General features: G+C 38.0%; 1 protein-coding gene across 1 annotated transcript in view; it reads left to right on the forward strand.

Annotated features, from left to right (window-relative positions):
- Positions 1-22,675, forward strand: part of MKX (mohawk homeobox) — an 86,526-nt gene extending 63,851 nt beyond the window's left edge. The window contains exons 6-7 of the mRNA XM_075828715.1: positions 19,929-19,962; positions 21,937-22,675. Coding sequence (XP_075684830.1) covers positions 19,929-19,962; positions 21,937-22,126 — 224 coding nt within the window. The 3' untranslated portion in view covers positions 22,127-22,675. The remainder of the gene's footprint in view (positions 1-19,928; positions 19,963-21,936) is intronic.
- Positions 22,676-23,014: the final 339 nt, after the last annotated feature.

Consider the following 23,014-nt stretch of genomic DNA (forward strand, 5'->3'; position numbering starts at 1 on the left):
TGCCCCTCTGCTGTGGATCCGCTGTTTTAGGGTCCCCTCTGTGCTATCCCAAAGAGACCACTTCTGTCCAATCCGTGAACAGAGGGAGTGTCTTAGTCTGAGAAGCGTTGTGGCCATTTTGAGACAACTCAAAGAGGACCCTGATCCATGGCAGAGGAGGGCAACTGGAGGACACTAGGTAATATTACTCCATATACCCCATCACATTTATAATTTTGTCCTGAGACCGGAGGGGCGCTTTAACCTACTTTTTCATGGGTCTTCTATTTAAAGGGGCATTCCAGGCAAACTCAAAATCTGAGGAAGGTGGAATACATGGTTACGTTGTTTGTAAGAATCACTTATTAAAGTGAGCAAGGCAGAAATAAATGAGCGACTGTAGAAATTTGAGTAGGCGGTCATTTTAGTATAGATTTTGCATATAGGACTTTCTTTTCAGATTAACTTGTCTGTAGCCATCATGCTGTAGCTATCATGATAATTTACCACAGTGCTGAATAACCCATTTAAAACGTTGAAAGTCTTCAAGTTGCCTAGGAACCGCTTGACTGTCTAGGTGACCGCAATTTCATTACATATACAGTGGCTGCATACATTATAGTAGTCACAGGAAGTTCTTTAATGTTATATTCAGTGATAGAAAATATTGTGAAATATCTGTGATCTTTATTTAGAATTAGGCTCAGGGGACATATAGAGCTATGCTTGAAGAAGTTGGTATCAAGATAACCCCTTTTTTTTTTTTTAAATTAAGCCGGGCTAGGAACGAGCTGATTGCCACAGGCCTCCCTTCTATGACATCCCTACGCTCGAACACGGCATACGGGTATGGATTGCCTTATTTAGACAACCCCTCAAATTACCTGAAGAGCTTTAATCCTAAAGAAAAAATTTTTTTATTTGACTATTCACATAAAAAAATAAAAAATCTTGACCTATTCCAGTTTTCACATTGGCCACTAGAGCAGACACAATAGGTTGTCACATGTCAGCTTTGCAGTGTAGATTGGGACAATACAGGAAGGAACTGTAATTTCCAATATGACAACGTTTTTGGAAGTAAAAAAGCTACAACATGAAAAAAAACATACTCATTTATTTTCTACAGACTTACAGCTATATAATAAAACTGAAATGAAATACATGAAACCTTCCCTTTAAAACTAATACAAAATGATTTTGCTTTACAAATTTTGGAATAATTACACAATTAAAGAAGTGTTCTGAGTCATTCAAGGGTTCTACGGGCATAAAATACTAAAAACCTATAATATAATTACTCCAACATTTTTATGTTGTTCCCCTGCCGCTGGCCTCCTGTGTCACTCACCTCTCTGTTTAGTAGCCTACGTACGTGATGAAGTGCCTTAAGAGATTTGGTTAGGTAAGTATGTTAAAACGTTTTACACCCTTAGAACCCTTATCAGCATTTAAGTCAATCTATTTGAAGGTAAGATTTTACATTTCTTATTTTCCTTTTATTATATTTTGTCTATTATTATTCAGTTACTCATTTCTTGCAATCACATAGAGAAAGCCTGTTACCGAGGTAGAAACCTCAGATTGCAGCAGGAATGTGCTTAGACATGGTAGATCTAAAGAAAGTAAAATTTATTTGGCAACTTCATAATTACAAGGAGGAATACACCTGCTGCTGTGTAAATTTGTAAGGGGAAGGAAATTAAGATTCTGCCTGGAATTCCACACTCATTAAAAGGAAATTACGTTACGACATAAAGTCTAATGGATGTGGGATTATTTGGCGGGCTGTTCGCTGCTCTAGCAAAGGGAGTAATTGTGATGCTGCTCACATTTTTTCCTTTGGTCTCCCTAAAGAATTTCTTTGGTTCTGTCTGTGGAATTTGTCTTGACTTCCCACTTCTATATATAGAGCGAGTGAATTGCACATGCTGACCGTGAGAGGGAGAAGCCCTGCCAGCAAATTTCAGACAGTGAAAAAGCTTCTACTGGAAAATTGAGAAAGTTGATTTATTGCCTGGTTTTATAAATCTAAAGGGGCAAATTACGTGTGCTTAAAACAAAGCAATCATAGTGTTAAAAAACAACGTAGTGCCAGACTGTTTCAAAATGTGCGCAGTGGATGTTTTTATGGAGAATGTGGATGGGCTATTTTTTATATGAATTAATACTTGGAATAATTAAGCCACCAGTGCTGTTTCTATTCACAAGGTGTGAGAATACTCTGTCCAGATATGGGCAGGCTCCAGATTTTCAGTCATTGGCTAAGCATCATGGGTGATGTAGTCCAATAACATATCATTTAATAAAAGAAAAACCGCTAGAGCAAATTTTCAATTCTTTAAAAAGTTAAAGTGAATCTCCACCTTTTAGTCCAACACTCAGCGCTGATTGATGTCATCATATATCTTTATAGGGGGTCTGAGCTGTGTTTCTGATACATGGCTCCAAATCCCCTGCATAGCCGTAGATATAAATGATAAAATTCTGCCACTACTAGAGGGAACTTAGGATCTTCCTGCATACTGGGGCAGGTTTTCTAATACTCTCTAAATTTAATCAGTGTACACAAGGCAGTCAGAAAATTGGCCACATTTTTCAAAGTGGTACATATATAATAAATTTGGCGCATCTAGCTAGACACGTTAGACAATTTTCCCTTCCTTATACCACCTCTTGGTTGGCTTAGTTTGCGCCAGTGTTTTGTGCTACAGTGTAGCATTTGAAGCCACGCCCCTTGTGTCTAGACCACACCCCTTTCTTGCAAAAGCACGCCCCTTAACAAGTGTGTAGAAAAAAAAATTGACTTTTTGCATGTATAGCAGAATTCTGGTGCATTTTAACCCCTTCTCGACCGCCCACTGTCTTTTGACGGCGGGCGGTGCAAGGTCCCCAGTCTACAGCAACATCTTTTGGCATCGCTGTAGAAAGGGCTCGTGAATTATCCTGTGATCTCCTCATCCTCTAAGCAGGAGATGTAACTAACAGCGCCTGAACTTAGAGCAGCCTGCTGAAGGGGTCGGAAATCCGGTGACGCGATTTAAGACTGTGGGACCCCTCTGCGGTTAGCCCTGGGATACTAGAAAGAGCCGTCTTCAGCCTGACGATGAACGCTGATCACAGATGTGCACTTTTGCACCTTCGTTTCAGCAACGGTGGGGGTCACAGCACTTGGACACCCACCGATCCAAACTTTTGATATGTTTCTCTGACATATCAAAAGTTTGATGAAACTACAGTTCTTATTTAACTTACAGTTCATGAATGTACACGGACTTCTAAATGCGCCAAGGGATTTAAAAAGAACAATATTTTTGTTCAATCGTGGACAATCACTTTAAAAAGATTTAATTGGTTATAATTGTCATTTGTTTTATTTGATAGCAGCCGTATGGGGTAGCATACATTTGATAGCAGCTGTTTACGCTCTTGATGACTCTAGAGGACCCTTACTAGCAGGAGGTGAGTAAACAACCACCCAAATGTGTCTGTCTGGATATGAGGAGGCGGTTGGCTTATTTAGTAGGCAGTGCACCTCTTGTCCATAAATAAAGCTGGTGGAGGGCAAACAGCCCCAAAAAGAGCTGATAGGTCAAATAAAAAAAAACTCAGGCCTAGTTCACGCAGAGTTTTTTGGCGCTGTTTTTGACGCGGAAACGGCGTCGGAAATCGCCTCCTACTGATTTCAGAACAAAGCGACATGCTCTTTCTTCCCGCGGTTCCATCTCTGACCACCCATTAAAATCAATGGGAGGCAGAGAAAGTGTTTTTCGCTGCTTTTTTTACCTGCGGCGCTCAATGGCCATCGGCTGGAAGAACACTGAAGACCGCAGCAAAGAAAGTGCAGGCAGGTCAAAATCTGTGAACATACCCTTAGAGAAGAAAAACTTCATCCACTAGAGGCATAAATAAAAATAGTGTGTGTAATACATTTTACTTTGCTTATGGAGAATGTCTTAGCTCATTTAGGGTATTGAGCGATGATGTGCAATCTGGAGGTTTTTAGGGATCGAATAACTGAAATTCTATAAAAATTGCTTCCGCTTCAGAAAGGTTTTGCTGATTTTTGATCCGGAACATGATCTCATATAATCATATCTCTAGTTTAAGTCATGTTAATCCTTTGCAACTCTTCAAACATATCTATTCAATATTAGGGTGCTCCACATGAGGTCAATGTTCTTCCTTGAAGGCAGCTCACAGAGGTGGCTCTACTTTGAATAATTCTTGCAGGGTCACGGTCAGGTCTCCTTGTACTCTGTGGTATCAGAACACCCAGTTTTATTTGGATGGCTGTCACAATTCCGTAGAGCATCATGCTGAGGAAGATGTTTTGCAGGCGCTATCTTATCTGTTTGGCAACAGAATTCATCAGTAGCTTGCACAAGAACTTTGGCTTTTGCTTTGTTTCTTTGATGTGTATGTTCCTGCATTGAATTTGCCTTCGTAACAGATGTTTTGAAGATTTCCCTTTGAGACAGTCATAAAGTCATAGAGGGTGTTTTAGTTTCATAGCTGCATAGCGTGACAGTGCAGAAGTCTACAGAACCTGAAGGTGTCTGGGGATGGGAATTGACCATGATATTGGTTGCCATTGTCCAACGTACCATAAAGCACTGTTCACACAGAGTATTTTGGAGGTAGAAAAAAAAATCAGATTGTTCGCCCGCGGTCATTGAGCACCTCTTTTTCTGCCTCCCATTGATTTCAATGGGAGGTCAGAGGCGGAACCATGGCAAGAAAGGATATGCGGCTAAAAGCTGCTCGGGAAAAAAAGCGCCACCACCACCCATTGAAATCCATGGCAGGCGGTTTTGGAAATTTTTTTGTCACTGATTTAGACGCGGTTTCCGTGTCGAAATCAGCGCAAAAAAACTCTGTGTGAACTGGGCCTATGACTGAAATCTGACTTACATCACATTACGTATTATTGTCTGTGTTGCCTTGCTGATGATATGTTAATCACTTTTCACCAATGAAAAACACACACACACACACACACACACATATATATATATATATATATATATATATATATATATATATATATATGTAATGAAACCAGCTATAAAATGTACAGCGCCAAGTTTTAATATATTCTGGCCATAGTCACAAATTAAAAGGGTATTCTCCACTCTCCGCTCCATTCAAGTTCAGCTTCAGGGGGGTGATCAGTAGCGGTCCCAGCGGTGGGGCCTTTAGGAATATTAACACGTATCTTGTGGATAGGTAATAATTGTCTATTCTGGGAGTACCAATTTAATTAATTTCTTCTTAATTTGTTGATTTGTTTTCCAAATTTGCTTAAAGAAACAAATGACAAATTTAATAATTACATTTTTGATCCCAAATCATATTGTTTTAACCTCAAACCAGATTCTTCCATCAGACTGCCAGATAGCGAAACATTGTAGTTACTGTAGTTACACTTAGACGCTTAAACTTCACAATAATAACACATAGGGTATGTTCACACAGGGCGGATATGCTGTATAAAGTTCCACAGCGTATCCGCCCTGGATGCCGCAGGGAATTCCGGATGAAACACAGCACCAAATTGTGGTGCAATTTTCGGCTGGAAAAAAAGTCCATACTTACCCGTAGCCATGGCGATGCGTGACTCTGACGTCCTGCAGCCCGGCCTCCTGGAATGACGTTTCATGTCATGTGACATAGGATGACAGTCATCCCTGGAGGCCAGGCTAGACGCAGAAGCAGAGAAATCTGGATAAGTATGAGATTTTTTTTTCCTAGTTGCGATATTCGCGGTAGAATCGCAGCTTTTATGCTGCAAAAATCGCAACATCTGCTGTTAGTTGCAGGATTTACCTCTCTATTGAATTCAATGGAGAAAACCCACAATAGAAAAGCAGCGATTCAGCCACATAAATTGACATGTTGAGGTTTACAAAACCGCACCGCAGGTCAATTTATGAATGTTTTTTCGGTGTGTTTTTTTACGCAGCGTGTGGATGAGATTTGTTAAAATCTCATCAACTTTGCTGCTACTGTAACACACTACGGATTTTCTGCAATAAAATCCAGTGCGGAAAATCTGCAGTATTTACGCTACAAGTCAACCCGGCCTAACAGGTGACCGAAAAATTTAACAAATTGACTTGTGGCATGTTTAAAGTCACTGAGCTCTACACTACAACCCCATAATAATGCCAATGTTTGTTTATGGAGATTGCATGACTGTGTGCTTGATTTTATGCACCTGTTTGCAATGGATGTGACGGAAACACCTGAACTCAGTGATTAGGAGTGGTGTCCACATTCGACCATATAGTGCATATCTAATGTAAGGAAATGTCCGGCAACCACTTTTTCAAAATGTGGAGAGATCCTAGACTGTTTATTACTGTCTATAACTGACAAGTGGTGTGTGAGTCTTTGATATTAATTGTGTCAAAATTTAAGGCAGACATTTTTAAGATGTTAACACAGTTTTCAAGGTTTTTACATTTATACCTATAAATTTGACTCATTGCTTTAATAAAACCCACATAACATATGTAACAAAACACATGCAGTGAATAATACGATGTCTGAGTCTTCTTTTTGGCCAGAGCATTTAAGTTGAATGTTTCTGTGCCAGCCAGTTATGTGTTGGCAACGGTGGCGTCTAAATGAATGCAAGATACACATAAAAAGAAAAGTGTAAGACCGTTTAGTTCATGCAGAAAGGTGTATGGAAAATTTTCTGGAACATTTAAAAAGTAACATCATAGTCATTCATAACACTTAAAATAACTGGAACCGATGTGAAATTCTTTAACAAATCCAGGGACTCATTTAACAGAAGCCAGAAAATAACAAAGGTACTAAACATCTACAATTCGTACCGCTGGGGAATTTGCTCATTGGGAACAGGACTATGGGTTTTAAATATGTACGTTATATCATTTTCAGTTATCTTTTTTCGTTTTTTAGTATGAGCATATAATCACTTTGTAGGGGTCTATCCATACAGTATTTGCAGGATACTCCCGGTTCTTATGTCCATAGACCTTTGTGGTCTTGACATGCCAAACAAGTGTCCTTTTGTCATCTTCTGCACTGGTATACCTCAGTATACGGTTTTCCACTGCTGCGCTTTTCTATGCAGCCTGGCACCGCAAAAAAATATACTGTATGGTTTACTTTTTTTTACAATGGCGGTCTGTGGGTACCATATCCAAGTATATTATAAAAATTGTCAAAATCTTTTTGGTAGACTAGCTAATCAATATGTTAAAGCAGTTTGACCAAAATACAAAAAATAGCAAAACTATGTGTGGCCATGATGGCCCTTTATAGCCAGGTTACTAAGCAGTTAGTGTATCCATATAAAGTAATCCTGTTAATCATGTTATATCTATATATTAATGTAATATATTTAAAGGGTTATTCCCATCTTTGATATTTATGACTTATCCGTGGGAACATGCTCGCCTGTTTCCGTAACACCCATAGAATAGATTGGAGAGAGCCGCTAACAAGTGAGGCCACCCCTCTATTCCATCTCCACCTGAATACAGTGGCCACCTCACTGGACGGGACGAAGGTCATGGGACTCCCCGTTCTGGAGATATCTGCAGGTCCCAGTGCTGGTACCCGCATCTATCAGATATTTATGGCATATCTCTAATTACGGCACGTTTTTACGGGCCCATGGACTTCTATTGGCCACGGGTACCTCCCCGTATGCTTACGGGAAGGTGCCCGTGCCGTTGAAAAATATAGAACATGTCCTATTTCAGGCCGTAATTACGGCACGGGCAGGCCCATAGAAGTCTATGGGGCTCCCGTAATTACGGGTGACTACGTGTGTGCACCCGTAATTACGGGAGCGTTGCTAGGCGACGTCAGTAAATAGTCACTGTCCAGGGTGCTGAAAGAGTTAAACGATCGGCAATAACTGTTTCAGCACCCTGGACAGTGACTTCCGATCACAATATAGATCAACCTGTAAATAAAAAAAGACGTTCATACTTACCTAAAACTCCCTGCTTCTTCCTCCAGTCCGGCCTCCTGGGATGACATTTCAGCCCATGTGACCGCTGCAGCCAATCACAGGCCAATCACTGGCTGCAGCGGTCACATGGACTGCCGCGTCATCCAGGGAGGTCGGACTGGATGTCAAGAGAGGGACGCGTCACCAAGACAACGGCCGGGTAAGTATGAATTTCTTTTACTTTTTCTGCGGAAAGGGCTGTCCCTTCTCTCTATCCTGCACTGATAGAGAGAAGGGGCTGCCGATTACTGCAGTGTAATTTTGCAGCAAAAACGTGCCCGTAAATACGAGTGGAATACGGGTGACACCGGACCCGTATTTAAGGGCACGGTTCCGTAAATACTGGTGCAATACGGGTCGAATACGTGTGACCAAGGACCCGTATTTACGCCAGTATTTACGGGAGGACAAAAATACGTTCGTGTGCATGAGGCCTTAGATAAATGTCTTAGATAGGAGTAACTTTTAAATCGGTCTTTTATGTTAGCAAAATATATAAAACTTCTGAGGAAATTAATTGATAAAATCTGCATCTTTATTTTGGTGCAGAGGGTCAGTGCCAAAAAACATCAGTGCTTTCAAATACATATGTTCCTAGAGACAGAGTTTTAAAGCTCAGACCATCCTTCGGAGGTTAGGGACGCTTAGTGACTATGATCAAAATGATTAACAGATCCCAAAAATCCCTTGGAAATGTAAGTCTGCTTTTTATTTTCAAAGAATGTTATAATTTTAATGTCAAAATGTGTAATAGAAAAGTTTTTTAAATAAATGTTTTATTTAAATATCCAAGTAATTAAATAATTATTAGGCAAGATGAGCATATCATGTAATTCCTCCACCTTTCCTTTTCATATTTGTTGAAAACTCCACCATTAAAGTGAATTGAACTGAGTTGAGGTCCTAGTTTAGGAGTGGAGCCGAGTAGGGAAAAAATCTCCAGGGCTGTTGAGCTTCACTAGTTATATTATATATTATACTATTGTGGCGAAACCCCTTTAAAGAAAACTTGCGTCAGCTTATTATTTGGCTTATCTATGGTGTATAAAATGGCCCCCTGCCCTTATGTCTATAGTCACAGATTTTTTGTGCGTTTTTTTCCAAAAAACTTTAAGTCTAAATAGTACATATTAGAAGGCCTACATACACAACATTTTGGTTTGTGGCGTTTTTGGGTTCAGTGTTTTGACTTTTTTTTCTTTTTTTTAAAAATTGCAGCATTCTCTAGGGTGTTTTCTGGCGTGTTTTTCATAGGCTTCCCTATAGGACTTAAAAAAACGTTTTAAAAAAAAACCCACCAAAAATGTATATTAAAACATTGTTTTTTTCATGCATTTTTTTCATGCAGTTGAAGGCTAGTTTCACACAAGCGTAACATTTCTGCGCCCGTATGAGGGCTGCACATCCTGACCTGACCGCAGGTCTTATGACCTGAACTGACAGCACCATAGAGACAATTTCTGCGGCCGTATTACACTTGTTTAAAACTGTCCTAAAATGCCAGATGAGAACCCTGTGTGAAGGAGGCCTGATAGTGTTTAGTTTAATGCTTGTGCTGCATATATGAAGAGTTTTAACCGAGTTTTGAACAGAAATGTGTCATAGCAGGTACATCGGCTTGGAGCTGTTGAATGGAACCACAGTGTGGAGTAAATTTTGGAATTATTGTCAGTTTTATATTTAGAGCAACAGTTTAAAAAATATCAACATCCTTCAAATAAACTGACTACGGTTAATAATTTAATTGTCAAAATTATTGTTAAAGAGGCTCTGTCACCAGATTCTCAAATCCCTATCTCCTATTGCATATGATCGGCGCTGCAATGTAGATAACAGTAACGTGTGTTTTTTTTAAAAAACTTTCATTTTTGGCCAAGTTATGAGCTATTTTATATATATATGCAAATGAGGTTTGAAATGGACAACTGGGCGTTTTTCTTTCGTTATGTCCAACTAGGCGTGTATTGTGTTTTTAACTGGGCGTGTTTACGTGTATGACGCTGACCAATCAGTGACCAGTCAGCATCATACACTCCTCTACATTTATTTACACAGCAGCAATGTGCAGCCGCATACACAGAGATTAACGTTACTGCAGTGTCCTGATAATGAATACACATGAAATCCAGCCTGGACGTCATGTGTATTCAGAATCCTGACACTTCTGAATCTTTTCTGTGCGATTTCAAGCAAGTGAAACGAAATCTCGTTTACCTCCGTAATTTCGCGAGATTTTGTTTCACTTGCTAGAAATCTCAAAGAAAAGAGTCAGAAGTGTCAGGATTCTGAATACACATGACGTCCAGGCTGGATGATCATGTGTATTCATTATCAGGACACTACAGTAACGTTAATCTCTGTGTATGTGGCTGCACATCGTTGCTGTGTAAATCAATGGAGATGAGTGTATGACGCTGACTGGTCATTGATTGGTCAGTGTCATACACGTAAACACGCCCAGTTAAAAACACAATACACGCCCAGTTGTCCATTTCAAACCTCATTTGCATATATATAAAATAGCTCATAACTTGGCCAAAAATGAACGTTTTAAAAAAAACAAAAAACTTTACTGTTATCTACATTGCAGCGCCGATCCCATGCAATAGGAGATAGGGATTTGAGAATCTGGTGACAGAGCCTCTTTAAGGTTATTATTATGTTCTGTTTTTTAAAACAGGAAAAGGAAGAAAGGAAATGTTTAAAAAAGGGTTTTCCAGGATTTTACATTGATGACCTATTCTTAGGATAGGACATCAATTTTAGATCTGTGAGGGTCCAACTCCGGACACTCCACCCACTCAACCGATATGTTGGCAGAGGCGCTCCGGCGAGTTCTGTGGCCTCTTCATTGCTTACAAGTCACAGCTCTGTACACTCAGTAGTGGCTGTGCCTGGTACTGCAGCTCAGTCCAATTCACTTGAATGGGACCTAGCTGCAAAGAGCTGCAATACCAGGCACAGCCGCTACTGAATGTACGGAGCTGTGACTGGTAAGCAATGAAGAGGCCACAGCAGTTACCGGAGTGCCGTGGCAACGTTTAATCAGCTGATCGTAGGGTGCCGGGACTCGGAACTTACTCATCTTATATTGATGACCTATCCTAAGCAACAAACAAAGTCCAGGAAAACCCCAATATATATATATATATATATATATATATATATATATATATATATAAAAGGGAATAAGTTTGACTTGACATTCTACTTATAGTGTCTGCATCAAATTTACAGAAGCTGGTAAATTTTTATTTTTGTGGCTTTCTTTATGCATTTGGCAACCAACAAAATTTGACAACGAAAATTGGCAGACCAAAAGCAATATTTTTCTAAATATGGCCTTTCCACAAAAAAAAAAAAATGTATAAAATCCTCATTGTGCTGGGGATCAGTGGCCATGTGGGAACAGAAGGGTAATGCGGTAAAATAATTTCTGTAACAGATCTGAGAATTCATTAGGTTATTTATAAACTTTATTAACTAATTAAAAATAAGTTTTTAGCTGTAATTTTACATTTATAACAAGCACGTTAGCAGCTTGCGGAATATCAATTCATTTGTTCACAGATAAGTACGGCTCATAACGAGAGGCAGATTTTGTCAAGTTTCGTCTACGTAAACACGGCTCAACACAAGCAAGTTGGGCTGGAGAATTTTATTTTATTTTTTTCAACCTGCGCCAACACCCGCTAACCTTGGAATGGTTTTTTCCAGCGTCTGCTTTTAATGAGAGAGAAAGCTGCTGACAAACTTGTTTAGTTACTTGAGTGATGCAGCAAGAGTGTTGGAGACATATTTTCCTCATTTACTGTTCCCTGCATTTTTTTTTCTCTTTTATTGCAATGCGGTAACAATAGAAACTCTGAGTTAAGGAAGTATAGGAGCCTGGAACAGATGGACTGTACTTTAAATGCCTGGTTCCTGCTGTGTGACAGAAGCTTCGAACGAGCTGCGTACACAAATCCTACTTTACGCTGCATCTGTTACCATTAAAACGTCTGTATTTTACTCAGTATTTAGAGATGTTGCCAGTCCCGAAGTACAAAAAAAGAGAAAATAAAAAGAAACAGCTGCTTAAAATAATAATAATAAAAAAACAAAACAGAATGTCCAAACTTAATGTCAATCTCCACCCTTGAATACTATTTTGTTATTTTAATCTAAACAGGTTCAATAATATATCTTTATATTGGTTTAAGCTTTTTTTGGGGGATACAGGGCACCTAATCCCCTGTGTAGATAAAGACTTAAAAATAGCCTGCAGCCACCACTAGGTGGAGCTTAGAAGCTTACTGCATACTGTTTATACATTAAAATCAATCATAAATCTGTATGCAGTAATCTCTCTTTAGTGGCAACTGCTTGTTATGTTTTACATCTATGTCTTTGCAAGAGATTTGGAGCTCTGTACCCGTAGACTGGAGTCTAATTATTATAGATATGTTAAGAAATTAAGCAGCACAGAATTTTGGACCAAAAATTTACATAGTGATAAAAGATGTAGATTCGGAAGGTTTTCTGATTCTTAACATTTGTGCATCTTCTTTTTTGTCCCAATTTTCTGTTCCGAGTATAGGTCACACGATGACAACAAAGTCATTTTCTTAATGATGGCCAGTAGTTATGTTCATGTCTCAGTTTACCTAACTACTCTCCAATTCTGTATGGCACGTCATTATCCACATGACCATACAGTCCTTCATTGCACTTACAGATGTGTCCACCCTTATCTTTGCTTAAATTTGGTCAACGACTCCAACTTCTCATCAAACAAATTTAATACAATATCGCAATAATACAATATCGCAACATGCTAGCAAAACCCTAGACAGGCTGCAATCCACATCACAACCACCGGGTGGCCACAAATAGACACATATAGCATTGATATCTCGTGACGGAGTATCACAAAATCATATTTTTTTTAAAGCTGGTCTTCTCGCGCCACACATCTCAGGATATGTTTATATATGAGGAAAGGTAAGGAGAGAAACATCTGTAGGTCATGGGAAAATGCCCATCTGGTGTATGCTAAGTATGAACAGCTAACATATTGTTCTGCTTATGTCCCAAAATTTCCGTATGCTTCTTTTAGGCATCTTAGTTCACAATGCAAAAGTGATGAGTCTTCAGATATGTTCAAGTCCTTTATCATGTTAGGATATTTATTGCTGTACAAAATGTAGTCCTACCCAGGCTCTGTAACGAAAAAACCAAAACCAAGGGTGGAATCTGCAGAACGGAAATTGATACAGAATAAAAAAAATTACATAATCCTGAGAGATAATTAGCTTTGTAGGTATTTATAAGACATGTAGAAGACTTGATTTACTGACCTTCCCCCAAGTGAAAACAAGTAATATTGCTGGTCAACAATGCAAAAATTAGACATTTCCTGGTGACTATTGTGTATTAAAGAGCCCCTCAATTAATTTAAAGAATGACCCACAGTATATGTCCTTGATTTATCCTCTTCTGTCAGGTTATTAAAAAATTTCTTGGGCACGCTGGGGTGCAACCAACATAACCATCATTGTAGCTGCCACATGGGTTTCCTAGAGTCCTGAAGCCTACCTATGTACTGATGCTTCCCCCAGCCCTTTAATATTACATGACTAGGCAGATTTGCCATTCAAAATTAGGAATGATGGGCAACGATACCTTTTGGCAGGTTCGAACTGGACCAGCAGAGGATGGGCCCGGGCTCTGACACGATAATGGTCTCTAAATGTCCAGCAGAAGACAACCCCATTTGGAGCTGACTTTAGAGCCACTTTCTACTAGGGTCTATTTCTAATGGGTTGCTTCACAAATAACCTGTTAGATCTTATTGATGACATGTTCTCTATTTTGTTTCTAGTGAATAATGTTTTACACAAAAAGGCAACGTTGTTTTTTTTGTGTTTTTTTTAAGATTCGTTCCTCACTAACTGATATTATTCTAACATTTTTTTTATTACAATAGAAATCTCTTTTTATAGAAAAATGTTTTGTATAAACCTGTCAAAATTCATTAAGTCCAATACTACCATCCTGCCATGAATTTGTAGCATTATGCCAGTTATGTAGTCACCCGTATGCATTATCCTCTGTCTGGTAATTGGGCTACGGGCAGAAATTGTTTCAGAAAAGCATCATTTTGTGCTTTGGTCACTTTTTCATTAGTTGTTATGCTTTGCTATTATGGCATATGCTTCTTATTAGGTTGTATAGTGCTGGAGTGTGTTCTATGGTTTATGCTTTCTCTTGAACCATGCATTTGGGGCTTCATTTGATACAGTTCTTGTTTTTTACGCTTCCTTTCGACTGACCACCGAATTAAAGGTTATTTCATAAAATAGTGCACGTAGGGACATTTTGACACACAATGGGCCTCCATAGGTTGGTGGAATATAGTACAATAAAAATGTACAGCCATATTAATGTTACATATCTTTAGAATTTTTAAGGATTTCTAAAATTCTAACTCCGATTTTTCATTCCAGATTAAACCTGTCAGATGTCCCTTTCTTATTAAAAGACAGCCATGTATTGCCCCCTTTACCCACAGACAGTCCCAGTCCTCACAGTTCATAACCCAGATGTTTTGACACCAGGGTCATTTTTGTGAAGAACACACAGATCAGTCAGACTGCTAAAGTGATGATCATTCTGTTCAATCTTTGTAAACTAATCTTAAATATCCTCCTACTCCTATTAATTGTGTCTCTAATCCTAAACAAGAATCCTAACACCAGAAATAATGTATTTAAAAGGGTTGTCTTAGCGGCCACTGCAAGGGCAATTGTAGCATTCCATGGATGGGCAGGGCCCACCAGAGCGACTCCTCGTTCTGGCACATAGTGGGGAGTCCCAAGCAGGGGGTGGGACGACCCTCCTCTAAGACATTTATATTCCCTAATAGAGCATATTGACTGAGGTTGTTGTGGTGAGACAACCCCTTTAACCACTAGACCACCACATATAATAATAATTCCCTAGTTGATCAGGAATACTGTAGTTAACCACTAGTCTACTAATGAATATATTATTTATTAACCCACTAGACCATCTGAATATTATTTATCAATCCACTGGATCACCAGGGAAGGCTACAGATCCTTCCAAGAGCAGACTGAATCACCATTTTTCGGGGCTCATAGTCGAGCTACAAACCACTTTATCAACTGGCAATGGCAAAAATCAAGAAATAATTTGGTATGGACACTTAATAGCAGGATCGTCGGGGTCAGGATTTTAAATAACTTGATCATTGTGACAGGACAATGCACCACAAAGTCACTAGGGATTGCTGGCAGGAATAACTTTTTTTTTTTAGGGACATTCATTCAATTTAGGAATCTACTCTAAAGGCTCTTTTACACAGGCCAATCATCATTAAAACGCTTGTTCATCGGCTGATCGTATTATTTATGCAGCACTAAATATTATTGTTGTCGGCAGCACAACTTAGTGCTGCCGACATGATGGAAATGTATGGGGACGAGTGATCGTAGTAACGATCGCTCGTCCCTATACTTTACTAATCATTGCTCCTTATGAAAGAAAAAACAAGAGCTGATTAATTAGATGTCTCGTTGATCGGCGCACGTTTTTAAGGTCCATATTAGTTGGTGTAAAATGACCCTTAGTGTCAAATTAGACTAATATCATTTTGTATGGATTGCTATTGCTTTCCGTCCTATTTTACATGGTTGTTGTTTAACCCAAGAATACAGCTACTAGTATATAATGTTTCCTTTTGCTGTGTTTCTTTCGTGAGATTGTACAATTTATTTGCTGAAAACGAAAGGTGTTAGTGCTTTAGGATATAAGTAAAAAAATCCTAACATGTGTGGAAAACATTATTTAGCTTTCATGTGTCAGAAGAAAAATATCATAGAAAAATATCACAGAGCAGACGGCTTATACATTGTAGGGCCTGGCACGTGGCACACTTCTATGTGACTCGATCATAAAAGTTTACGGGACTTTCTGCGCATAACACAAAGTGTGGGGGATTCTGAGAGTTTATTCAAGTAATATTATGTCCAGGCCTCATAAAGAACTTTTTGACCTCTGGAAACCAAAGCCAGCATGCAGACTGTGATAATGTTAAACTTATTGCCTTATTTTATTTCCCTATTACATTCCTTTTGATCAAAAACAGACTTACGCGTGGTTTTCATGAATCAATTACCATTTCAGTGTGTTTTATAAGAGGCATGCTGCGAAAATATGACCGATTTTTAACACAAAAATGAAATATCCGTGTTCAATTAAACAAAAAATGGGTTTTCAATGGGTTCACAAATATTTCGAAGGACATGCACTGGCTAAGTTGCACCTAAGAGTAAACATATGTGCAAGAACCAAATCCGAACCCTATCAAGCTGCATCGAAGTGACCTGTTTTCTAATGTCGGCAATGACGAATAATGTAATTTAATATTGAGCATTGAGCTACGTGAAAGGTGCACCAATTGGGACAACTAAAATTGCAAGGTTTTTGATGTATTTTTTTGTAGCCAGAGCCAGTAGTGGATCCTAAAGAGGGAAAAGTATAGAGGAAAGTTATGCCTTGTTTTTGGATCCAATCCCACAATGTGTAAGCAAAGCCTTTATCTAAAGATGAGAGCCTTATCCAGGTCCGGAGAACTGCAGGCAGTCTGTAAAAATAATGGATGCCCATTTATTTAAATGGTGGCCTTGAATTGCTGTATGCTTGCATTCAAAATAAGCATTTGCTCAAGCTGATCACATAGGGCTTAAAGCAACAAGACACCACCCATGAATAACGTGTCTCCGGAATGGCCTCATATTAAGCTGGGGCTGTCCAAACGAAATTATGTATTTGAATATATTTAAAAAAAATATTTGTTCAAAATTATTCATTCTATCATGTTGGTTATAACAAATGTGCTTAAAGGGAATGTATAAGAAGAAAATGGCCTATTGCTTAAATAAAGTTAAACATATATTTTAAACACATGTTTTAAGAATTTTTGGTTATGTTTTTTTACATTTTCCATGTCACTATCTATATTTAAAATAAATCTTGCAGTTTCTACCCTGGCCACTGAGCCACTCAATTAACTGACACTTCCTGTTCTGTAGAGATCACTTCTTAGCAGTCATCTCATTATCATCACAGGCAGGATTACAATGATAGGTAACACCTACTGTGTATAAAGATAACACAGGTTCCACCATTAAAAAAAGACTGACCCTTCCTGTTCTGTAGAGATCACTTCTCAGCAGTCATCTCATTATCAATACAGGGAGGATTACACTGACAACTAACGCCTATATAGAAATAACACCAATGTGTCAGCTTCAGACTATTGTCTTCAATGTTCCATGTGGCTGCTGTAAAGTATATCTCTAAATGCTGTTAACGGCAACTCAGGCAAGATGGCTTCTTCCCCATAATTATGTAGAGAACATAGAACATTTGAAAAAATGTTAGTAATTAATTAGAAAAAAAAATGTTACAAAGAAAGGTGTGGCCTCCTTCGACAGCACATCACACCCGCGACACGATCGCTCTGTACCGATGGTTGTCATGGCAGCCCGGGGGCCTAATGAAGGCTCCCAGGTCTGCGTTCTTTCTGCCTTTGTTAAGCATCTGTTTTACAGGAGTCTGTAAAAATGACAATATACTGCATTACATTAGTATTGCAGTGTATTGTACCAGCAATCTAATGATCACTGGCTCAAATCCCCTAGGGGGACTATTAACAAGTGTAAAAAAACGTTTAAGAAAGTTTTCAGTAGGGAAAAAATATATATATATTAAAAGTAATGTAAAAAATAAACAAAATTTGTATTACCGCGTCCGTAAAATTTTGAACTATTAACAATATAACATTATTCAACTCGCATGGTGAATGCCGTAAAAAATAATAATTGTTAGACCACCAAAATTGCTATTTTTTGGCCACCTTAGGTCTTAAAAAAAATGTCATAAAAAATTATCAAAAAGTTGTATGTACTAAAATATAGTACCTATAAAAACTACAGCTCATCCGCAAAAAAATAAGCTCTCACACTGCTCAATCAATGAAAAATAAAAAAGTTATAGATCTCAGAATATGGTGAAACAAAAAATATATATTTTCAACAAATAGATTTTTCTTTGCAAAAGTAGTAAAGTATAAAAAAAAACAACATATAAATTTGGTATCACTGTAATCGTATTGAGCCGCAGAATAAAGTTATGTTGTCATTCTTACCGCGCGGTGAAAGCTGAAAAAACGATACCCAAAAAACAATGGAGGAATCAAAGTTTTTTCCAATTCCACTCCACAAAGAATTTTTTTTCCGTTTTCCAGCACATTATATAGTACATTATACAGTACATTAAATATTGCTAATAGAAACGACAAATTCTCCTGAAAAAATATGCCTTCACACCACTCCAGTGATGGAAAAATAAAAAAGTTATGGCTCTTGGAAAGCGGGGAGTGAAAAACAAAAGTGAAAAAGCAAAAAATGGCTTTGTCCAAAAGGGGTTAAGGTATAGCTAAAGCAGAGGTTTCTTTTACACGCTGTTTCTCACAAAAACATTTATAGCCAGGTTCCCATAAACTATGCCCTGAATACCACTCACTGTGACAGTCGGCCAATCTGTCTCTCTGCTACAGCTGTCAGTAAGGCCTTATACACACGGCTAACTTATACGACAGGACACAGAGTGGCTATGGTGCTGAAATGGTTCTTGTTTTGACCATATGATGCCTTCATCAGGAGCTGTATTTCCCCTAGAGGCATGCAATAGTATATGCAACGATTCTGTATTAATCAGTGATGCTAAAGACCATCCATGTCCCTCTATAAAAAAAATATTAGGCACACGAAGGTACATTATGGGAGCATAAGTGTATATGGGTGTCATATTACAGATCCGTACAGCACAGGCCCATAATACGGTTGTGTGCATGAGTCATGATGCCACTACTGGGTCCCAATGTCTACCAAGGGAGGCTTGTGGGCCCTCTAGCTGCTTGACTCTTGGGCACTATGACATTGACTGCCCCTGCTTATCGCTATGGTCTGTAGAAGAAGTATTCTGTGTAAGTTATATCCTTGTTTCCATATTATCTTGCATACAAAACTGTTTCTCAACCTTCCTACATGCAATTGGATGGGATTCCAGTAGTAATTTTGCAGAACACTGACCCTGAATTCTGATTTCTTGGAAACTTTTCTATGCAGGAAGCAATTGAGAGGGTTAAAAGTAGTATTCCTAAAAATTGTTTTCTTTACCAGTAAATGTAGAAAAATATGTGTCTAATATTGTCTGTATTTGGCTTGGCTCGCAGTTAAATACTAGATGCTGCTTTTAGTGACACATAGACTTCTCATTCTGTAGTCTTGTTATTGTAATCGTCATATCAAGAGTCAGATCCTCTCACAAATATCTACAAGGAAATGTGGTTGGGCAAGAATGTACATAATGAAGGCTTACTCACGATAATCACATGGTTAATTTAAAAATGTAAAAAAGTCTTACCAACGAAATTCTTTTTTTGCACACTGTGCAATGCTCCACTATTTGGGAGAGGCCATTGTTCATTCTGATCTTCCTGACTCATGAATAGAATGTCAATATATTGACATTTTTATATATATATATATACATATATATATATATATATATATATATATATATATATATATATATATATATAGTATAAATAAAATCAGCAGAATAAGCTCTGTGCGGATACTGAACATCTTTGAATGCTGGGTGATTTGAGCTTAGAAGACTACAATTTTGAATGCGTTGGTAAATTACTATTGTGTATCTGTCATGTTAAGGATCAGTAATTCAATGTAGAGATTCAACTCTGCTATGTCTATAGTTAACACACATTTTATTCTGAGCAATGTGTTAAAAAATTATCTCTATTACAATATATTCTTATTTACTGAAATAACTAATATTCAACTTTGTTTCATTTTAGACACTTTGGACTCTGGACCAAATAAATGTCAAAGGTGAGTCAGCTGTTTTTCATCTGTATGGTACATAGAATTGGAAATGGTCCTTTTGTTGGTATTAAAAGGATCTGTCACCTCTCCTGACATGTTTATTTTAATAAATTCTTGTATTCCCCTGTTTAAAAACACACTGCACTGTTGGATTTTTTATGGTTTTTAAAATAAAAAAAATCGATAAAAAATAACAATTCTACATCATCTTTTCTTACAACCCTGCGTTGTGCCGTTTGTCTGTTATTCCTTCTAGAATATTGACACCTGGGTGTTATCATTCTTCTTGTCAGAAGGGCGTGTTCCTACAGTCTCACTCTGACAGCACTGATTGGACATTTTCAGTCTGTGTAGGGACACACCCCCAACTGGTAACACCCAGTTGTCAATATATTCATACATTTCTAGGAGGAATACTAGAGGAATGGAACAACATAGAGTTCTAAGAATAAATGCTGTAGAATTGTTATTTGATGGGAGGGATACAGTTATTTAATAAAACAAGACCTGTCAGGAGAGGTGACAGATCCACTTTAACTTCTCTGTAAGGCTGTGTGAAAAAGATATCTCTTATCAAACAAATCTATCTATACACTACATGGCCAGAAGTATGTGGTAATTGAATTCATCCCTTTGGTGGTGTATGGAGATGAGATCAGGGCTCTGTACCGGCCAGTCAAGTTCAGCGCTGCTAACAGGAGCTTACAGATTTTAATTTAAATTATGGTGCTGATGGTGTGCCGCTGCCTATGATACATATGCCACGGACGTGACATCACTCATTGTTTTGCTTATATCTAATTGCTAACAATAGTGCCACCAACAATTGGCATATTATTCTGTGTCAAGCAGTTCTACAGCTCCATTATACATCAGTCTGTGTGCAAGTGACAATTTTTTTTTTCAAATAAGTAGTCAAAAGTCATTGCTTCTTCACTTTCCAGGAGGATCAGGCACACTCACTGGCACGTGTAGTCATGGCGGTGAAAATGGTTGATTTTATATATATATATATATATAATAAATAAATATATATAAATATATATATATAAAAAAAAACAAATGGATCCAGCAGCACCGGTATAGTGTGGGTGCAAGCCAACGAGAGCAGACCAAAATCCCAATGGTATACAATACAAAAAAAAGGCAGCACTCCGTTCAGGTAGAGGTGAAAAAGAGGGTACTTTATTGTCCCATAAACATGTTTATGGGACAATAAAGTACCCTCTTTTTCACCTCTACCTGAACGGAGTGCTGCCTATTTTTTGTATTGTATATATATATATATATATATATATATATATATATATATATATATATATATATGTATATATATTTATTTATTTTTTTAAATAACATTAAACCTGTTGCTACTCCCCAAAAAGGGATGTTTTAGACCACTTGTTGAAAAGCATTTGCTTCTTCCGATACCATCGAGTGTGTGTATACACACCGGCAAGCATCTGCCCCCAAATAGGGATAATGTTTGGACTGCTTGTTAAAAATCTTCTGTTACCACTGTGTGTGCATAAACACCGGCAGGCATCTGCCACCAAAAAAAGGATAATTTTTTATTGTTTTTTTTTTTTTTTACATTTTAAAAAGCATAAAAAAATCCAACAGTGCAGTGTGTTTTTAAACAGGCTGTTTGTTACCACTGGCTACCATCTGTTTACCCAAAGCCAGTTATATTGCTGTCACTATGACATTACTAATGCTGTCTTGGCATTAAAGAGCTAGGAAGGGGTTGCATACAGTCCTAGAAGACCTCAGAGTGTCAAACACGACTTTTCAGGACAATCGGGCACTTTCGAGTTTCCATAAATTTATTTGGACCGAATCACATCTGACGATCATCCGAATCAGAATTCAAAATTAATTTAGGGAAATTGGCTCATCTCTATTTAGGAACTTTTTTTTATTAATTAATACATTTATATAAATAATCTGATGCAATTGTGTTTCTTTCACTTAATCTAGTGCAGTTAATAAAAAAGGGGTCAACAAAGACGAGACGTACTGGAGGGAGATCAATGCAGCGATGGCTTTAACGAACCTGGCGCAAGGAAAAGACAAACTTCAGGGGACCACTAGCTGCATCATCCAGAAATCATCACATATATCAGAAGTTAAGACTGTCAAAGTGCCACTAATTCAGCAATATCAATGAATGGGACTCTTCTTTCTGTCAACAATGGAGCACTGGGGACTGGTGATCACAACCACAAGCATGTTTCTGCCTTAGAACATTTTATAGACTTTTTGAAGCCAGTCCCACCAGACTTGGACTTCCATGTATAAGTTCTTCTACCCCTCGGGTTCTACAGGACATGTAAATTTGTATGTCTTATGTTAATTTTTTAAACCAAAATATTAACTTATTTTATGCTATGGAGCATAAATACTCAGCTTATAGGTAAACTGTCTGCCTTGCTTCTACCATATGTGCCTTGCCTTTCAGTAATAAGCTAGAACGTGGGCATGATATGAAATATTTATGCCTTAAATTATGAATGCCATAATGTTTTTTGTTTGTTTTGTATTTAGTCTTGGACTTCTTGTATTCAGGTAACCTGAATTGAAATGGATTATGTTGCCAAAAACAGAAATGATGCATTCATTCCAGCAGACGTTTGGCAATTATTGATATGCCTTGTTGTTTTGTATGGTCAGATAATGTTAATTATCAGTGTTAAGATTTCTTCATGAGATAGGAATATCAGCAAATTCAAAAAGTATTTTTTTTTATAAGGAATCAAAAAATTTCACAATAAAATGAAATGTTTATAAAACTGTCAGAATTAATATATCTTGCTGGTGAATATACTATGACCTTGTTTTATAAGTTCACTCACCCCAGTCAATGCATTTCATGGCTTTTGTTGGGCAATCTTGTTTAAAGGCCCTTTTACACAGGCCAATTGTCTGGCAAATGAGAACGCTCTTTCCCGATCATTGCCCTGTGTAAACAGGGCAATGATGGTTCATCGGTTGATTGTATCGTGTATGTTGCAAGAAATATTATCGTTGTCGGCAGTACATCCCCCTGTGAAAACAG

The sequence above is a fragment of the Rhinoderma darwinii genome, chromosome 5 (assembly GCF_050947455.1).
Source record: "Rhinoderma darwinii isolate aRhiDar2 chromosome 5, aRhiDar2.hap1, whole genome shotgun sequence".
NCBI classification, from domain to species: Eukaryota; Metazoa; Chordata; class Amphibia; order Anura; family Rhinodermatidae; genus Rhinoderma; species Rhinoderma darwinii.